At 41.2% G+C, this 18169-nt stretch overlaps 1 protein-coding gene across 1 annotated transcript; it reads right to left on the reverse strand.

Moving 5' to 3' along the window:
- Positions 1-2565: 2565 nt before the first annotated feature.
- On the reverse strand, positions 2566-9599 carry cdc25b (cell division cycle 25B). Its single transcript, XM_073484478.1, has 15 exons — positions 9064-9599; positions 8802-8884; positions 8237-8288; positions 6864-6905; positions 6645-6678; positions 6096-6221; positions 5788-5907; positions 5550-5687; positions 5305-5382; positions 5011-5199; positions 4559-4663; positions 4412-4474; positions 4202-4300; positions 3755-4000; positions 2566-3625 (listed from the first exon to the last, which is right to left on the reverse strand). The coding sequence occupies exons 1-15, from the start codon at positions 9276-9278 to the stop codon at positions 3485-3487; spliced, it is 1731 nt and encodes a 576-aa protein (XP_073340579.1). The 5' UTR covers positions 9279-9599; the 3' UTR covers positions 2566-3484.
- Positions 9600-18169: the final 8570 nt, after the last annotated feature.

Below are 18169 nucleotides of genomic sequence, written 5' to 3' on the forward strand. Positions count from 1 at the left end.
GTTGTTTTCAGTGCAGCTCTGCAGGGTGCTGTGAAGTTCCTGAGATGTCGGCTCCGTGTCGTTGCTGAAATACCTCTGACAGACAAGAAGACGGATGGATTTGTATTTAGTCCTGTGCTTCCAAGCTTACAGGGAGGACAGGGAACCACACTGCCAACAATCACCTACACCAGTGATACCAACCTTTTCTACCGTTCCCATGTTTGTGTGTAGACCTAAAACAGGGAAGGTTGCAAAAGCTACAAGTCAAAACCTGAATTTTAAAGAATTGCTCAACATTTGAGGTAATGCCCTCATACGAGAGTTAGATGAGACGATTGACACCATTCCCATATCTGTACCATTATTATGAAGCTATGAAGTCAGCTTAGTTTACCCAGCTTAGACTGGAAAAGGGGGAAACAAAGACTGACTCAAGATGTAACAAAATCTGCCTTCCAGCACCTCTAATTTAACACGTTGTTTAATCTGTACACAAACACAGGTGCCGAAGAGTTTCCAGTTTTTTATAGCTTTAAATTTAGCGTACGAACACAATAGTGCAATCAGTCTTTTTGTCTAAATCTCAGCATGAAGCCAGTTTAACTTGAATCGCAATTATAAGACTTAATCAAGTCAAATTTAGAAGGTTTTATTTATTAGACTGTCAAACAAAACAGTTTGCCTGTTCCTGCTTCTCCCTGCGGCATGTTAACTTTTATTTTAAATGTAATGATTAAAGTCTTTTGAAAGCTACAGTATCCAACCGAACAAGCAAACAAAACAAGCAACTCAGAAAGCAGACATTGTTAAACGTCTGGACAAAAGTTCCAGGTTTTTTTTTTGCAAAAATCCTTTATCTTTTTCCTTTTCCCTCCGGCTCCTAATTGGATGGGTCCAGTTACAAACCCTGGCTCGGGGAGACCTGCCAAGTACTCATCTACATTTTAAAAAACCCCACTGTTGAAGTGGAAAATGAGGCTTCTCTTGAATGGCTCTTGCAAGTGTTGCATTATGTATGCCTCATGTAAAAGGTGCGAGACCTCTTAAACCTCAGCGACCGGCCAATTAATCGCCTCAATGAGACAAAGACGGCAGCTTGATATGAATGGAACAGAACCAGTGACAAATACATGTAAAGATCACTGAAATTAAAAAAGTTTTCTTCCCCCCCACCTACATTTAATCTTCACTCTGCTTCCTACAGTCATTCTGATTTAAAACATCTTCAGTTGACTAAAACAAGACAACCAACAGACATCTCTGTCAGCTGGAAACTGTTGGCTGTAAATTTGTCTTTAGAGCTCAGTCGGAGGAATGCAAACAAAAGCCTTCCCTCTCTTTCCCACAGCCACATGGCCGCGGGGAAACTGCCTCATTTCAAACTTTGGTTAACTGCCAGAAGGGAGGGAGTCGCGCTCTTATAAGATCATTCACGTGTTTACAGCACATGGTGGCTCTGATTTTTTTTCCCTCCCCTCCTCTTGCAGCAGTACTGTTGAAGTCCTGTCAGGACGTGTCCGGCCGCCTGCCACAAAGCCACTCCCTCCTTCACGCGCAGGAATGTGTATGTGTGTTGCGGGCACGTGCTGCAGCAGGGAGGCCAGAGAGGGAAAATTTGAAAAACAGGAACTGCCGTGTGAAGGAAAACCAGTCTCCCCGCCACATGCGGCAGAGGAGACCAAACAAACCGGCAGATGTGCTATTATTAGAGTTCAAATGTGCAAAGTCGAGTTTGCTTTGACTGAATCCTTCACACTGAGGGCCTCTTAGCACACAGTGTACAACTTTTAATCCAACCTTGAAGTGCCTTAAAAACCAGCATGTGGACAGATATTTAATTGGGCTGAAGTGTATAAAAATGTTCCCAAAGCACATTCAAAGGTTCGCACTGCTTGTTTTGTTTGACCTGTGGACTAAAACCCAAAGACGCTGCATTCACCATGATGTCAAACTGACGGACAGCAGAACATACTCACAGGAGCTGGAAGCAGAGAGTGTTTGGCAATTTTGCTCAACAAATCAATTATCAAAACCTTTAACTCAACTTTCTGTGGCTTGACTAATCATTTTAAAACAATTACTGCCAACAGTGTGTAGTTTCATATGGTAGTGAACACATAGAGAAGCTAAGTTTCATTTAATTTTGTTTATATGTTTTTTGAGGGTGTCGTGTAGTTTAAGTTGAGAGCAACATGCACAAATTTTAGTTTAAGACATTAAGAATGTGAAGAAAAAACAGTTTTGATCTGCGTGCTGTGTTGCAGATCTCTATTGAAGTTAGCATGCTACCCTGCTAGCCCCTAGCTACTTAGTACCTCAAGAACTTGTGCTCCGAGTCTCATAATACAACCGCTAGCTAACCAGTCACTTAGCTAAGCAGCTACCATCCAAATTCTTACATATTGCACCTTTAATCTAATGATTATTCTCATGATTTTTTCTTTTCAAAATGTCTTCTTCAGATTGAGTGTAACTTCTTACCCTCCCTGTTTTACACATCAGTGTTATCCAACCTGATGTTCCTACCCACTCAAAGCATTAAAACAAAAATCCCACAATCAAACAAAATAAAGATGCCGTACATCACATTTGAACACACATTAGCTCTTTATTTCAGCAGCTCCCCCGCGAGCCTGTACCAAAATATTCAAAACCACCCAAATTATTAGAAACTGACATTAGCTGTGCAGAGGGGAAGACATTTTCTCTCTCAAAATTAAAGGAATCAAAAGCAAAACAAAAAGGAAATCCTCACACTTGCTGACCTGCAGCATTAGAAAAAAAATCTCACTGCAAAGTTAACAGGTAGCTGGTTTGCTTTGGCATCTTCTGTGAAAACAAAGTTACCGTTTACTGCAACCGATCAGGAAGGAGAAAACAAAAAGCTCTGCGTTAATCTTAAACTTCTTTAAAATACCCAATTTGCATTTTGAAATCGCCTACAGAAAGGCACACTTTGAACAAACCAGGGATAAAAACAATTCATAAAAACAAATAAAAAAAAAAAAGTTGAACAAAATCAGTATCAAAAAAAAGCACCTCACCATTTCAAGGTATTTAAATTAAGTGCTTAAATAAGGAGGGAAATGACAAATGGAAAATAAAACAAACATATCCAGAGAGAGGAGACAGAGACTTGGCAGTGTGGTTTACTCGTATTATTGCAATCTGGCAGTGATTTGTGCTGTGAATGCCAGCATAATAAAAAAGGTAAAACAGGCAGTAGGTCCAAGTGGTTTTTAAAAAAAGATCACATCGCTTCAGATCACCGTAATGAAATCTGCTCACTGCGCGATCATTTCACGTCTTTCCCTCTTTAAAATTTGCATAAATAACTAACTTTGCTATAGTTAAATGGAACGTTGAGATCTCCTTCAGTTGGCTGAATCCCAAAAGGTATTTCCTCATTGGTGGTGCGAGGCCTCAGGCTCTGAGAGGAGTTACTCAGTCTGTTCAGGGGGAGGCAGTGTGTTAGAGGCAGTGGAAGAGGACGAGGAGGCGTTCACAGCTTCTTCAGTCGGCTGTACATGTCTCTCTTGCTGCGCTCCCCAGCCCAGGTGCGACTCTTGAGGCGAAACTTCCTCAGGTCCTCCTTGAAGTCCTCGTGGTGCATGGGCACGTAGGACTCCGGTTCACATTGCGGCTGCGCAGAAGAGAATGAGACGAGGTTAAAGCACTGAAGAGGCATCAAGGATTTCAGTCAACCGTTACGCAATGTACTCAAAATCAAAATAATTTTGACTGGAAGTGAGACATCTAAAGCCCAACTGACCTTGAACTCGTGGTAGAAGTCTTTGTATCCGCCCTTGAGGATGTAGAGTTCTGGGTAGTGGAGTTTGGGATACTCGTTCATAGCGCGGTCTCGCTCCCTGACGAAGCGGCACATTCGAGGACCACGCTCCGACGAGAACTCGCAGTGGAAGATGATGACGACGCGTTTGTCCGGGCAGGATGGGAGGATGGGCATTTTGAGGAGGTAATCCTCCACCTGGTCTTCCTGGGGCAGGTTCAGAGCACCCTGTGACAACAAAGACAAACCCAAACACTTTAGTTATGAAGTACAGGAAGTGAACCAGATAAGTGTATGCAACTTGTGACAAATTCAGCTTTGAGACACCAATACTTCAGTCTGATGTAGTTGCGACTTGTGTTTCTACTCATTTCTGAAGCCAACAGGAGTTTCTGGTTTTAAACAAATATGATTTGAGATTTTGCTCACCTTGATGTGTCCTCCTTTAAACTCGTAGGGGTATCTGCAGTCGATGATGATGAGTCGCTCGACTAGATGATTAAAGTGATCGGACACAGCTGCCACCATCTGACGAGCAAACAGAAGACAATTTATTAGTAAATAAGCAGAAACAGTTTATATTTGTTCTCTTTCTATATATGCAACCCAAGAGAAGCCAACAGTTGAGCCTCTACTCACCGTCTCTGAGGTAATGTACTTGAGGTCTTGGTGTTTGCCATCTACTGTGGGGAGTACAAAAGGCTAAAAGAGAAAAGGAATTGGATTAGAAGTGTAATCAAACAGAATTAAGTCCATTAGTGTAAGAAACACAGTAGTCTTCCTTACCTTGGTGAAATCTCCTATTAGCTCATTAGAGCCGTCTTCCCCGTCTAGCAGCTTCTCAATCTGTGTTTGGCAGAAGGACTTGGACCTCTGCAACAGAGAGCAGCCCTGAAAGAAAGAAAAAGAATTTAAAAAGGAGGCAGTCGAGGAGAAAATTAGGTAATTTGAGATGGTCTATAAAGCCAGTGACAATAGCCAGACAGCCTCAGAAGACGTTTCTCCACTTCCACTAAGGAGGTGACAGATGGTCAGTGGAAACTGGTTTTTGAGCTGTCAATTTATCCTCGCTACAGGTTTGTGCTTCTGTCTAAACTGATCATGTTACGCCCTCAAGAAGGTGATCAAATGTTATCATCATCACACCAACAATAAAATCCAAAAGGTTAGAACAGCAGCCCCCAGATGTAACCAACTAAAAAAAAAAAAAAAAAAAAAAAAAAAGACTGAGGACTCACCATTCTTGGGGATTCAGGGTTTTGTTCCAGGGTGGTGACGTGCGTTCCTGCCAGGCTGCGCCGCCTCTTCACCCTGACAGGCGTGTTTTCGTCTCCGGGGCAGTCGGGACGCTTCACAGAGGGACGGGACACCGGACTGGGCATGGATGGGGAGCGGAACAGGCTCCGTGGCCGGCAGCGAATCACAGGCTGAACAAGACGAAAATGTAAAAATTTAACTCAACATTCCATTCATTATTGATTTATAATATATCAAGCAGGGATAAACATTTCAGCTACTAAACTGAGACTTACAGAGTCTTCTCCTGTGGTGTCAGACACCAGTGGGGCAGTGAGCAAGCTGGCCATTCCCATCGGCATCCCAGAGTCGTTCTGTAGGTGACAAGGCAGTGATGTCAGACAAATATAGGACAGATAATAAAAGTGAAATCGTGTGGATCTTTAATTAAAAAGCAAGGCACAAGAATTTAGACTTGCTGCGAACCCTGTAAGAGTGTGAAATACGTCCTATTCATGAATGTAAGCGAGAGGGGCCTCACCTCCATGTTGTCATCAAGAACTTCGAGGAAGCCGTCGTCCTCATCATCGTTGAGAGACGACGTGAGGGAGGAGCGTCTCAGGATCATGGGGCTGGAGTCACAGAAGTCAAGCTGCTGGACTGGAGGGGGTGAAGAAAACTGGACGGGAGAAACAAATCAGAGGTGTTAGGTTTTTTTTCAAGAACCAGATCAACACTTTGTGCACCAAGATGAAAACTGATTCTTCACGTCTACATACCATGAGGGCTGGTGCGGAACTGGGACGGCGGGCAAACGCGTCCTTTGACTGACCACCATTGAAGGAGCGCATGCGGCACCGGGACACAGGCTTGGTTGGTTTCTTGAATTCAAAACCCTCCTGAAAAAAGAAACAATTGAAGAGTGAATCGGTGCTCTTAACGCTTTTAAAGACGCCTTTCACGGCCTTGAATTGTCTAGATGTTACAGAAACTGCTCAAGGGAATCAAACCAATAACTTTAAAGTGGCTACTAATCTGTAGTGTCTTAGTGTTGTGTTCTAGCAAAGAAACAAACTGCGTCACTGACCTCTGGCATGTTCTCCTTGTTGTCGCGTTGTGAGGAGATTTCGGAGGGTTGTTGTCCAAATATTCCGTAGCGGTGTGAATCCATTTCCTGTCCTTTCATACATGGACTGAAACTCTGGAGCTGGAGCTGTGGGGGAGGACGGGGAGAGAGAGAGCCAGTCAGCAGAGACTCAACGACAGTAAACAAGCTAACAAACTGTCCTGTGGTGGGTTTACGCTGGAGAACGATTTCAACTCAATTACGAAAAACTGCCCTCAGGAAAAAATCTCAACACAGCTACAAAATTGGTTATTGTGAAGCTTAAAAGTCAGTTGGGATTATTTTAAAAACACAACTTTGCTGTTGTCCCTCGTGTGTTTTATGATCTTGATTTTAAAGTCGTCTAGAGGAATATTTTCAGAGGGGACCATTATGGTTTATGTTTTACAGCCTAATTAAGACAATTCTCACGGCAGCTGTCAGCCCTGAACATCAGCCAAAAAAAAAAAACTGACTAATTAAAACAAGACATGCAGGACTGTAAACAAAAACCATGACAAATCTGCTTACCGGCAATGAGTGGATTCTTCGAATTGGCATCTTTCTATAATTGAGAAAAGGGGGGAAAAAGGAATTACAGTCAGTACAATTAAAATCAACAGGCAGACAGGCGGTTTTAATTTGAGAAGTGAAAGACTCCCTGGAGGGCAATATTCTCCAAATAAGGAGAGGCAATCACAACCGAACACCAGTTAATGATTTGAGGTTATCGACTAAAGAGCAACTTACTGGTTGACAACTCTGCTTGACTGTTGAATGGCCTTTTCAAATCTGAAAGAGAAGACATGACAAATCATTTATATGCCTTTCAAAAGTTTGTATTTTTTGATCCAGAGAGACAACAAATATGACGATGGGAATGTTTAATTTCAAATATTAAAAGACTTTGGTTTACATGAACGATTGCACAGGTGAAACACCATATTATGTTTAGCATTATGTTCAAATTCAAGGACATTCTTAAACTTAAAACATAACAAAATTTTGCATCTTTCGATGAAGAGTAACGTGCCTTTAGAATAAAACCAGCAGAGAAAGAGACTGGAGGGGCCTTCATTGGCAGTCAGAAAACACCTTGTGCTCATAAACTACAAAGACAAAGGACCTGCAGCTATATAAAGAAAGCGAGAGGAACGGTTGGACTAGAGGAAGTTGGGTGAATGCATAGAGGCAAGAGGTGGTCTTTGCACTGGAGTGATGCCCACCTGTATGCTAAATGAGTAGAGAGCTCAGTGTTTGGGGGGAGGGAGGGCAGGAGAAGGGCGATGCAGAGATCAGCTAATCTACCATATGCCTGCTGGAGCCAACGCCGCCAACCCCTTTTCTGCAAGGGCCCTTTGTTTGTTGAGGAGAGAGCGTGTCCCATTCAATGCAGACCAGGAGAAGGGGGGGGCGGTTCTGTGGGGGTGCCCTCATTTCAATAGCCCTGACGCAGAAAAAACTCCAGCCCCTCTTTTCCTATTGAAATAACAGTGCAAAGGAAGAGTGTGCCAAAACCCAGAGGGGGTGGACTATCATTAAACCCAAGTCCTCCCCCGGCCTGAGGACTCCTAGCAACCGAGCAGCTGTAAAGGAGGTGAATGAGGTCTTGAGGACCAAATGCTGCTGTAAAGGAACTCGCACATCTGACGGCGGCAGATGTCTGTAGAGACTCGCCCAACTGAGAAGTAAGAAAAAGGGCCACCCAAGATTAGCGAGGTATGGGTATGCTGACAAACTGGTCAAGATAACCAGTTCTTGTGCTGATAGGAGTTGATACAACCTAGTCTTGATGTGCTGCACTGAGAAAATTGCGAGTTAAAATAGTCGTTCTATAGCATTCCTCATCTTTTTCACTCGATAACTTAAAGAAAGTTAAGCTCAGATGCCATATCAGCTAATCTTCTTAGCAAAATGAGTGAAGCCATCGTCTTAAAGCCAACGGAAGAAACTATAATCCAACAGATGAGAAATAGTGCTTGGCTCAGCTGAGCCCAAGCGCAGGGTGGAGGCAGTGGGGGGATGGAGGTGGTGTTGGTGGTGGTTGTTAGGGGGGGATGCACAGGGACACAGCTCACAGGCTGATTGATTAGGACAGACATGATGAGGACAGTGCAACTTACGTGTCCTCCATTTCAACAGAATCCATGGGGCTGGGGGGATCCATGCCGAGGCCTGAGGGAAGAGATTTGTGACTCAGATCAATAAAAGCATCAGGTGATGCAGCAAACTAGAATACCAATGGATTCAAACAGTTTGGCATTTTGGATTGACAAATAAATATCTGCAAATTAACCTTCTGTTGATAAAGTTATCGATTCATTCATTTCGTTATCGATAAACCTGCAGCATCTTTTGTCCAGCCAACAACCTAAAACCTAAAGACTCTTCATTTACTTTAATAAATGACACTGAAAAGCAGCATATCCTCACACTCAAGAACCTGGAATCAGCCATCTTTGGGCATTATTGTTTTGAAAAATGCTTAAATGATTTATCAACTAATGACTGCAGCTCTAGTTGGAGTAATAAAAAGGCAATCATTGACAATACTCCTTATCACAAGACCACATCTGAGGTTAAGAGGCATGACTATTAAATCAGATTCAACACATGTACATTAGGCCCTCAGGCACCAAGTCTAATAGCATCAATTAGCAGAGACAAAAGGTTTTTAGGGGGGCTCACCAGCATCAGATGAGACGTCAGAAGCAAAGGAGGGAATCTTCTCAAGGGGTGCCTGCTTTCTCCTTTTCGGGGTATCACATTGGCTGCATGGGGGGAAAAAGATGAACAGGGAAATGAGAGATGTAAACACTAAACTAGGCTTTGTATGCTAGTGGAGGGTTGCGGGAAATTAGCTTAAGTTGTCCATGGCTTGCATAAAAGAGTAGCTGCAGTTCAAGGTTACACAAGTACAGGTAATAACATTAAAACTGAATGAAAGTACCTTCCGAGTCCAGCCCAATTGTTCAGGTCCAGAGCCAAATTGGTGACAGGAGACAACACAGTCGCGGGTCCAGGGGAGAACAGGTTCTTGCAGTGCGTGTTCTTTGTGCTCAGCTCGGGGTGAGTGAGCGAGGAAAGCCCGGGGATCCCATCGGGCCTAGTTTTCAAAACGTTGTTTACAGGACTGGTGCTGCCGAAAAAATGAACAGGCTCCATCTTCAGCTGTCCAATTTTGTACAAATCCTGCAGCAGTAATTGCCTTGTGGTTGAATCAGTTTGAATTTCGGGTCGGAACGTGAGAATTAGCAAGACGGTCCAAACTTAAAAGCTAACCCGGAAGCTAACCAGCCAGCTAGCAACATTTAAGAAAACATTTCCAAACATACGGTCCGAAGCAAAGGCGGGAAGTGATTCGGCGGTTCCGTGTGGAGTGAATTTGATTCAGTCTTGCTCAAGTACTAAAGCCACATAGTTGTTGTTTCTGTCAGAGAGCTGTAGCACAGCGTACTCCCTCTCTGACAGCCCCTGGTTTCTGAGAAAGAGAGGCTGGAGCTGCCTGTATTTATGTTCAAAATAGATGCTCAGGAGCGGCAATCTTTGAGCCAATCAGCGCTGTTGTTACATCCTCTCGACCAATCAGAGCGCGGTACGTCTCTCCGCTGTTGTCCCCCTCACCGGATGGGGCGGGGGAAAAATTAGGATGTGACACAATCCTTTAAAATTTTCATCTTTCTTCTCAGATGTCTTTTGTTCTCGTGGGCTCTAACTTATATATATATAAACGCGACAAAAATAGTTTATTCTTTACTGATAAAAACACCTGCTTTTAGGACAATCTTATTGTATATTGGTGGAGTAAAATTAATTTGGCTGCAGAGAAGAGATTTGGAAGAAAATGAGCAAAACAGGACAAAGCTTTGCAAAATCTCTCTGAAATTACAAAAGGGCTGCCTTGCCCATAAATAACCTGATTCACACGTCCAAGATAAAATCAAAGATTATTGAATAATTCTTGTAATAGGATAGTTAGAAAGTAAACTATATATACTCACAAGCCTGTATATGATTTAACAAAATAAAACTCATTAAATTATCTCAACTAAATCACACATGCAAGGGAAATGAAAGATTATTGCTTCAGATGGATCCTTTCACATAGTCCCTAAGCACATGGAGACCTGACTTTATGAATGCCTACTGGTAAAAGCAGCTCATACGCCTCCCACACAAAGTGACTCAGACTAAAGAAATGACTTTTTCACTGAGATGTCATACTGAAAACTTCCTTTCTGCTGTTTCTTTCCCTCAGTGCCACCGGCGAACACATTCCTCTTCTCTCTAAAATCATGTTAAATTCATGAGTGTTTTAACTGACCAGCTTCATGAACTGCTTTCTGAAAATGCATAGTTGTGTATGTGTGTGGTTTCCATTGGTGGTTGCATGTGTGAGTTAGTGTGGGAGTAAGAAGGATTTAAAGTGGTTTGAGTTATATTTCCCTACATGCATCACTTCCTGTCTCTGATGTGACAAGAACTGCAACTTAAGTTATCCAAAAATGAAAATTCAGTCTTATCTACTCACCTCCATGTCAGTGGAAAGGTGGATGAAGTCCACAAGACATTTCTGCTGCTTCACAGCAAAACAGCATTCTCCTAAACAACTGAAGATATATAGATGGAGACTTGTTCTAAAACATAAAAAAACAACCAAAAATAGAAGGAAAAAAACTAAATGGCTCCATACAGCTCATTCTGCATTATAAGTCTCCAAGTGCCCATCTACGTCAGTATTTTAGGAGAATGCTGCAACACTGTGAAACCCCAGAAATGTTTTGTGGACTCACCAGATTTTTCATCCACATGGTAGATTATGACTACACTTTCATTTTTGGGTGAAATTATCCTTTCAGTCCCAGAAACCAGTAAAAAAAAGAGCTAAAATATCACAAATATGATAAAGAAGGACACAAAAACATCTACACTGCTTCTACTAGCATCCATGCATGTAAAGCATTGGAACATATGGTTTAATACGAAGAAACAATCTGGATTTTAAATTCTTTAGTTTCAGTGTAGAGTAAAATGAAAAATAAGTAAGGTTAGATGAGTTCTGGTGCCTGCTGGTCTTCTAATGTCTTCTGGATTAGGTCCTCACGTCTTGCTGTGAGCGTGACATGCAGGCTTCTTCCTCAGGACTCCATTTTGAGAGTTTTAAAACACTACTTACTGCAAACAGGGACTGAACCTCATGTATGTGAAGTCAAATACAACATTGCTGACCGACAGAAACAAACCTACCTGTAACTAGTCCAACCAGACTCCTGAGGCGGTCCAACTGACAAAACCAGACTGATGTTACCACTAAAAACACTGACTATGTAAGGTTTGTGTTTGTGGTTCTGCAACATTTTCCTCAAGTCTCTCGTGCACAGTCCTCCCTGTATTTACAATGCTGACTGTGCAGTTATGTGTAATTCGGAGTCTGATATCTTGTCAGGCAGGCAGCACCCATTTTAGCACAACAACAGTGCTTTAGTATTCCAACGAGAAGCTCTTTCAGAATCGTTTTTAGCAAACCTGTGGCTGTAAGCAGGGGGGTGGACTGACCTTTGGCCACTGTTCACCGGAACAGTCTTCATTCGGGCTAAAGTATCTGCTGTGTGATTGGCATCACGAATGTAAATGAAGTTTAATGAACTTCCCTGGAGAGGTACGAGCTCAGGCCTGAGACCCCGGGCTCCACACCCCCCATCTGAAAAGAAGAGACAAAAGGAGGGGAGAGGGAGATTCGACTCACCTCGAATAAAAACCTCCTCAAGCCTCCCAACACCTTCTGTTCCCACCAAACCTGCACCGACTCCCCACTGCCCACCAATTTCCTCTTTACACAAGCTCACTCCAACACACACAGAACAAGGAGACGAGATTCACAAACTATTAACTTACCAAAGCTAATAATGCCACCATTAAATATAAGACGAATATCAAAGATTATTTAGTTTTAGAGGGATCAAATTCACCCAGTTATTTTATCTCTTTATCTCTACATCCACTGTCTCATCACTGTGTTTTGTATTCCTGAGCTTGTTGGACATTTCTGTCACCTCTGCAACGATATCTCGGACGGATCGTTTAGCATTTATGGCCTCAGTCTAAGACATCTATGACGTGTGAAATAATCTGCAACAGGATCGGCAGAAAATGAATCAGCAATGATTTTGTTTCTCCAATAAGAGAATCTTCTGCTCATCTCTGTGTTATGTAATAATAAACTGAATATTTTTTGATATAGGACTTTTTTTTGTGACATAACAACATTTGAAGACGTCACTGTGGACTCATTTTATATCATTTTATTGGCAAAGGTGATAATCACTAAACTAAATTCTTTGTAAATGTCTTAAAGTATCGCAAAAGGTAAAACAAAATAAATAAAATAATGTTACCAGGCAACACATTATATCTGACAGAATGTGAAACCAGTGAGTTGGTGTTTTGCAGGAGGTTGCTGGTGCTAACAAGAAATAGGCTGAGACAGCATGTAGCCCAGCTGACTGCCCTGTGAAACCACAACCTGCCAGTTTCACATTTCTATTTGTTTAGCCTACAGATCAACAAACAAGAATAACATGTTAATTAATAAAGAAAAACGTCAACAGCATTTCCAAATGGAGCTGCTGCTTTGTTGCCAAAACATTGAAAGTTTTGTTTTTAACCTTATTACCAGCAAGCTTTTTCCCCTTGCTTCCATGTTTAGCTATAATCAGCTAGTTGTCGCTTCATATTTAGCCAAGCCTGGCATACAAACGTGACAGTGGTCTCAATCATCTCATGTGAACTCTTCAAAAGAAAGCAAATAAGCACATTTTTAACAATGTCACAAGTGGAAAACAAAAAAATGATACAAAAGACGTGAACTTAAGACAATTTAAACCAAACTAAATTCATTCTACCACCAGTTTCTAACTTGAAACCTCTTAGTTGGTTTTGATTATATCACAGTTCTTGGATATTATTGCTGGTCTTCTTTATCATTAAACTTTTATCAGGGGTTTAAAGGTGCTGTATAGTTTGTTACTCATTCATTTAATTACCCGATGAAACCACAAGGGTCAGAGTGCTCTAATTAGCCTAATGCTTTACTTTTATGGGCCAAACTTTGATGGTTGTGAAACAGCAGACGGGTTTGCTTGTGCTTTTATTTTGTGAACAACAGAGCTCGTTTGGCACCTCAGTGGGAAAATAAAGATTAGCTTGTGGCAAATGTGACAACTTGTTGTCAGGGATATCTGATCTGATGAAGTCTTGATACCTTAATAGTGAAATTGACAGATTTGGAGTCAGTCAGCTACTTATAATGATCACAGCAACTTCTCTTGTGGTATAAGAAGGTCTGAACAGCTGTGATCACGCTGCAGAGAGAAGACATCATCACAAACTGCTGCAGAAAGACGCTCTGACACATTTTTCTCGTGAGCAGCCTGTAATGTTAATGAGCCGGAGCGTGGTGTCATGAGTTTGCGGTGGTAAACTCTCTCTTCTGTAACGTGGCTGCCAATGAGTCTGCTTTAATGGCCTGTTTGAACTAGTGTCAATGTTAATGCTGCAGCGACAAAACATTTACAGATAAGACGAATGCAAATGTGCGAGTGAGTGTCCAATCAGACGCTCACTGAATCATTCTCACATCAGCACCCTGCACAAGATTTTAGGTTGTCTGTGAAGAATTATACACTACATTACCTTTCAGTGGAAGTAGTGTAACTGAGAGGTACAGTTACTTTTACTTTTTTACTTTTCTATAACCCGTTTCATGCAACGATGCAAGTGCTTAACAAAGACAGGATGCAAGAATACACGATAATAAATAAGAAAAAAGTAAAAATACCAGGTTCAAACAAGCAACAATAACAGTGCAATCACTCCAACTTTTGTGTGAGATGCTGAATACTTAACAACCTGCCGACTGTTCGTTTAAGTGAGTCACATTGTGAGATAATAACAGATAAGATCTGACCGGACAACAATACACTGCAGTGATACACTTTATATGCAGAGGATTTTATTATAGCAGCATGTTTTAAAGTTTAAACTGTCATATGATTGTACTGGCTAACTGTGGTCATGTTGTTGGAAAGCTCTGGGGCTGGTTGGTTAAACTCTTAAAGGACCACACCAGTGTGTTTGTAAGTTCCAGCTGACAGATATTTGAATGTTTGTCTTGCAGTTTTAGGTTTTTCATGTGTTTTTTTGTTCAAGGCAGTGATTGGTTTTCATTAACGCGTGTTGGTGTGTTTTGTAATCGATCACAGTTTGCATTCATTCTGGTCTAATCTTTGTGATGCAGATTAAAAGCAGACTGTCACTTTGACAAAAAACACCTATTTTCCTGTTTTTCCTGGCTGTGGCTTCACGTTTAGCTTAGCTTAGCTACACACACAAGCTGGGTATCAATCTTCTCATCTACTGTAACTCTCAGCAAGGAGTGCTTTTTAAATGCCAAACTATTCCTGTAACTATAACTAAAACTACCCTAAAATAGGCTACTGTCCCAGTGTTTTTCCTCTCCTATTGGCAGGAAAGAGTTACCTCTAGGATATCTTTTGGTTTCCCGCCAGCAGACTTTTCAGATAAGAGGATTTTCAAGATAAGCTTTTGCAAACTGAGCCGATGCAGATACGTTGTCAGAGCATTGTGTTTCATGTCAGTGCTGTAAACCAAAGAGGGGACCTCCTCTGCCACCGCTGCACAGCTGACTGCACCTGATATAGCATTATCTGTAAGCCTATCTTTAATAAAGCCTGGTGTGTGTCCTGGTTTTTGTTCAAAGATCTGAGTTTCATTCCTGTTGTTGTGGCGGATGTGGGTCAAGATTTAGACAAGACTGAAACGGAAGAAATTTACATTAGATAAGTGTGCAAGAAAATGAGAATTAACCTTTATCTAAGCACATTTTAAATGGGCAGCAGTGGGAAATATTGATTTTTTTTTAAAAAATGGGAGCAGTGTTTGTTTTGTACAGAATCATTCTCCATGTGAAAACACAAAATGACCACAAAGGATCATCTTTCATGGATGTTCTGGCTGCTGCACCGTGATCCTCCACATGTTTAATATGTAACCACTCAGGCTTTTCTCCCTACATATCTCCACAGAGGACTGAGGGGTATGTTTGCATGGAGACGGTCAGTCAGCCACTGCTTCCCCCCACGCTGCCTCCCCGGTGTTCATCCATACCATTGTTCCCTCTTATTGTCTCCACTAGTGTCAATGCAGACTCTCTCCCTTGGTATAGGTCACCCCGTCCGCTGGTCAACCACCACCCCCCACAACACCTCCAGGCTCAGGTCGAGGAAGAAGGAGTACACATCTGCTCGTGGAGGAGGCCCGGCAGCCCGACAGATGGACGACAACGCAGGGGGAGAAGCTCGAGGCTCGGTCAGGAATTCTGGAGGGAAAGGCAGACAAAAGACGAAGGAGGGGACGAAGACGGGAGGCCGTGGTGGATGTATGTGGGGGTTAAAGAAAAGGAAGGAGGAGGTTAACAGAGTGCAGTGACACATCCCGACAAGGCTTTGAGTATGCTTTCATATGATAAGGCGATTTAGAAGCATCTAAAAGTAACTACAGCTGGGTATCTAGTTTATTTTACTGCCAACCAATACTTGGTGTCCATCGCACCAAGTACTGAAAATTGTCAAGAAGCAAAAGACATTAAAAGACTTTTTTTTTTATAGTTATTCTTAAAACAGTGTCTGAATTAAATAATAATGTTGCCAATGTAAAGTTATTTTATTTAAGTTCTTGTGTGGTGGCTTGTATTTTCATGTTATTACAAGATTTAAGAGATAATTCTATTTCCACACACAAACTTAAGTTATTTAGAATTAAACATTTGAAATTTCTTTACCTTTTTCCTGTTATATCATCATGTTATTCATCACGAAACATTTCATGTTGTCTTGTGTTGTTATTACATGAAATGTTTCCTGTAACAACAATAAGTTATCACGTTACAACATGAAACATGTCCTGTTATAACAAGATAAATAGTATTTATAACAACAACATAACAACAAATGTTTCTTGTTACAATATGATAAGTTTGTATGATTTAATAACATAAAAAAATCTTGTTTGAACAATAAACGTTTCACTTTATAACATGATACTGATCTTTTTTTCATGTTCTGATGTGGGAGCAACAGGCTGCCGTGTCTTAAATATATATAAACATTATATATAATAATTTATTTTAAAAAATATAATATATGTAAAAGTGTCTTCTTTTATTAAATTAAATCAATATTTCTCAAAGTAAAGTTCCAGAAATGGATCTGTTTTTTGGTATCTGTGCTGAAAATCAAATAAAATGTTGCTATTAGCATGAAGAACTGTGGACACCCAGCCCTAAAAAGACTAAAGAGATTATTACTTATATAAAGATCTACTCTCTGTGTCTTACTAACAAAAAACACATCATCAACGGGGTCACAGCCAAACATTATAAAAGCAACGTTTACAGGAAGGTTTAAGACAAACAATATACTTTACACTTTCAACTCTACAGATGACTTCAGCGGTGGAGTAGTCCGTGAAAAGGCGTCACCTTTTCAAAGAGGTGAACATCTCGTCTCTCTTCAAATGTACATGTGTAGAAGGCCCTCCGCCCTGCTCGCTCTGCTGCAGATTTACACATGTGAGACGGAGGGTTCGGTTCATTTGTGTTGAGCAGATTGTTTAAGTGTCTGTTTGCTGATTCCTGCTCCAAACTGAAAAACTGTGAGAATTTGTGTGTGAATACACTCGACTGTTTAGAGCCTCTAATTAGCTGATGTTAATCTATGCAGCCTGCGTGCTCAGGGCCCAAACACTTTGTTTAAGACCTCTGTCATCAGCTGCATTTACACTTTTACGATCAGGAGCTCCTTAGATTTTAAACTCAGACATTACAGAGAGAGAGACGTATGTATAGATAGGTATTTTTGCTATGTTGAGTTTTGAGTGCACCAAGTATTCATAACTTTTAACTAAAAACCTCCAGTGGTCTTAAGTTATAATCAGGAGAAACTTCAGACTTTTGCCTTTTTGTCTGAAAGTAATTAAAACATGTGAGCGAATGAGATTTATTTGACATATTTAGTGTCATGTTTGCTCGTCAGGGCTGCAGTTTAATGTCTCACTGTCACCGATTCATCCTCTCTCTATTATACCTGCTGCTTTTCTTATGTAAATGATTTTTGTGTCTCCGTCTTGCTGATGAACTCACAGAAAAGACTGACTTCCTGTTCAGATATCAGCCCCTTTGTTTGACTGCTAATAAGACTGAGGGGCCACGTGCTGTGTGTGTACGTGTGAGTGTATGTCTGTATGTGTGTGAGTGTACGTCTCTCTCTCTGTGTGTGTGTGTGTGTGTGTGTGTGTTACATACATCCTGCATATTTCATGGAAAGCAGTTGGCAGCAGTTGGGCAGCCCATCTGTCAGAGGCAGAGCGAGGCCCTCGTTTGAAAAAGGGATCAGACAGAGTTATTAATCATGGAGGAGGTCAGGGATTAAAAGTTAATAAGTTCAACACGTATCAAAGGTAACGTTATTAAATGTTCATAAATTTAACAATTAACAGCGGTTGACGACGTCCCAACTGACGGAGTCTTTATTAAAGCTGGATTCATTTGATGTCATTCATCTCTGGAGGAGTTAAACTTCTTGTTTCTTGCGTTAGAGGTCAGAGGACGTTTCCTGTGGGCTTCAAGACTGAATTTACTGAATTAACTACTATTAAAATGACCTCATCATTATGTATTTCACACCTTAAACACTGCACCACCTCACTGCACTTTTAGCATCTTTAGATGATGATCAACAAATAAATTAACTCCATCCTCAAACACTTTTAATGTCCTGAATGAACATTTTGCACATTTCCTTCACTCGTTACAGTCATTTTTACACTTAAAAGGCTCATTTGAAGACAAACTCTTGTACTTGCAGTGCTGTAAATTAACTAATAATCATTGAAAGTGAAATAATTTTCCTCCAAATTAATTCAGAAATTCATATTCCTAACAATGCAAAAGAAAATGTCTTCATTTTTAGTGTATTCAA

The sequence above is a fragment of the Pagrus major genome, chromosome 16 (assembly GCF_040436345.1).
Source record: "Pagrus major chromosome 16, Pma_NU_1.0".
Lineage (NCBI taxonomy): Eukaryota > Metazoa > Chordata > Actinopteri > Spariformes > Sparidae > Pagrus > Pagrus major.

Excerpts from the sequence above, each read along its gene's own strand:
- cdc25b (XM_073484478.1), bottom strand. The coding sequence starts at position 9,278 with ATGGAGCCTGTTCATTTTTTCGGCAGCACCAGTCCTGTAAACAACGTT. Across the intron at positions 6,222-6,644 it reads GAAGAATCCACTCATTGCCG|CTCCAGCTCCAGAGTTTCAG; the intron begins GTAAGCAGATTT and ends CCTCCCCCACAG. Across the intron at positions 4,475-4,558 it reads TAATAGGAGATTTCACCAAG|CCTTTTGTACTCCCCACAGT; the intron begins GTAAGGAAGACT and ends TTTCTCTTTTAG.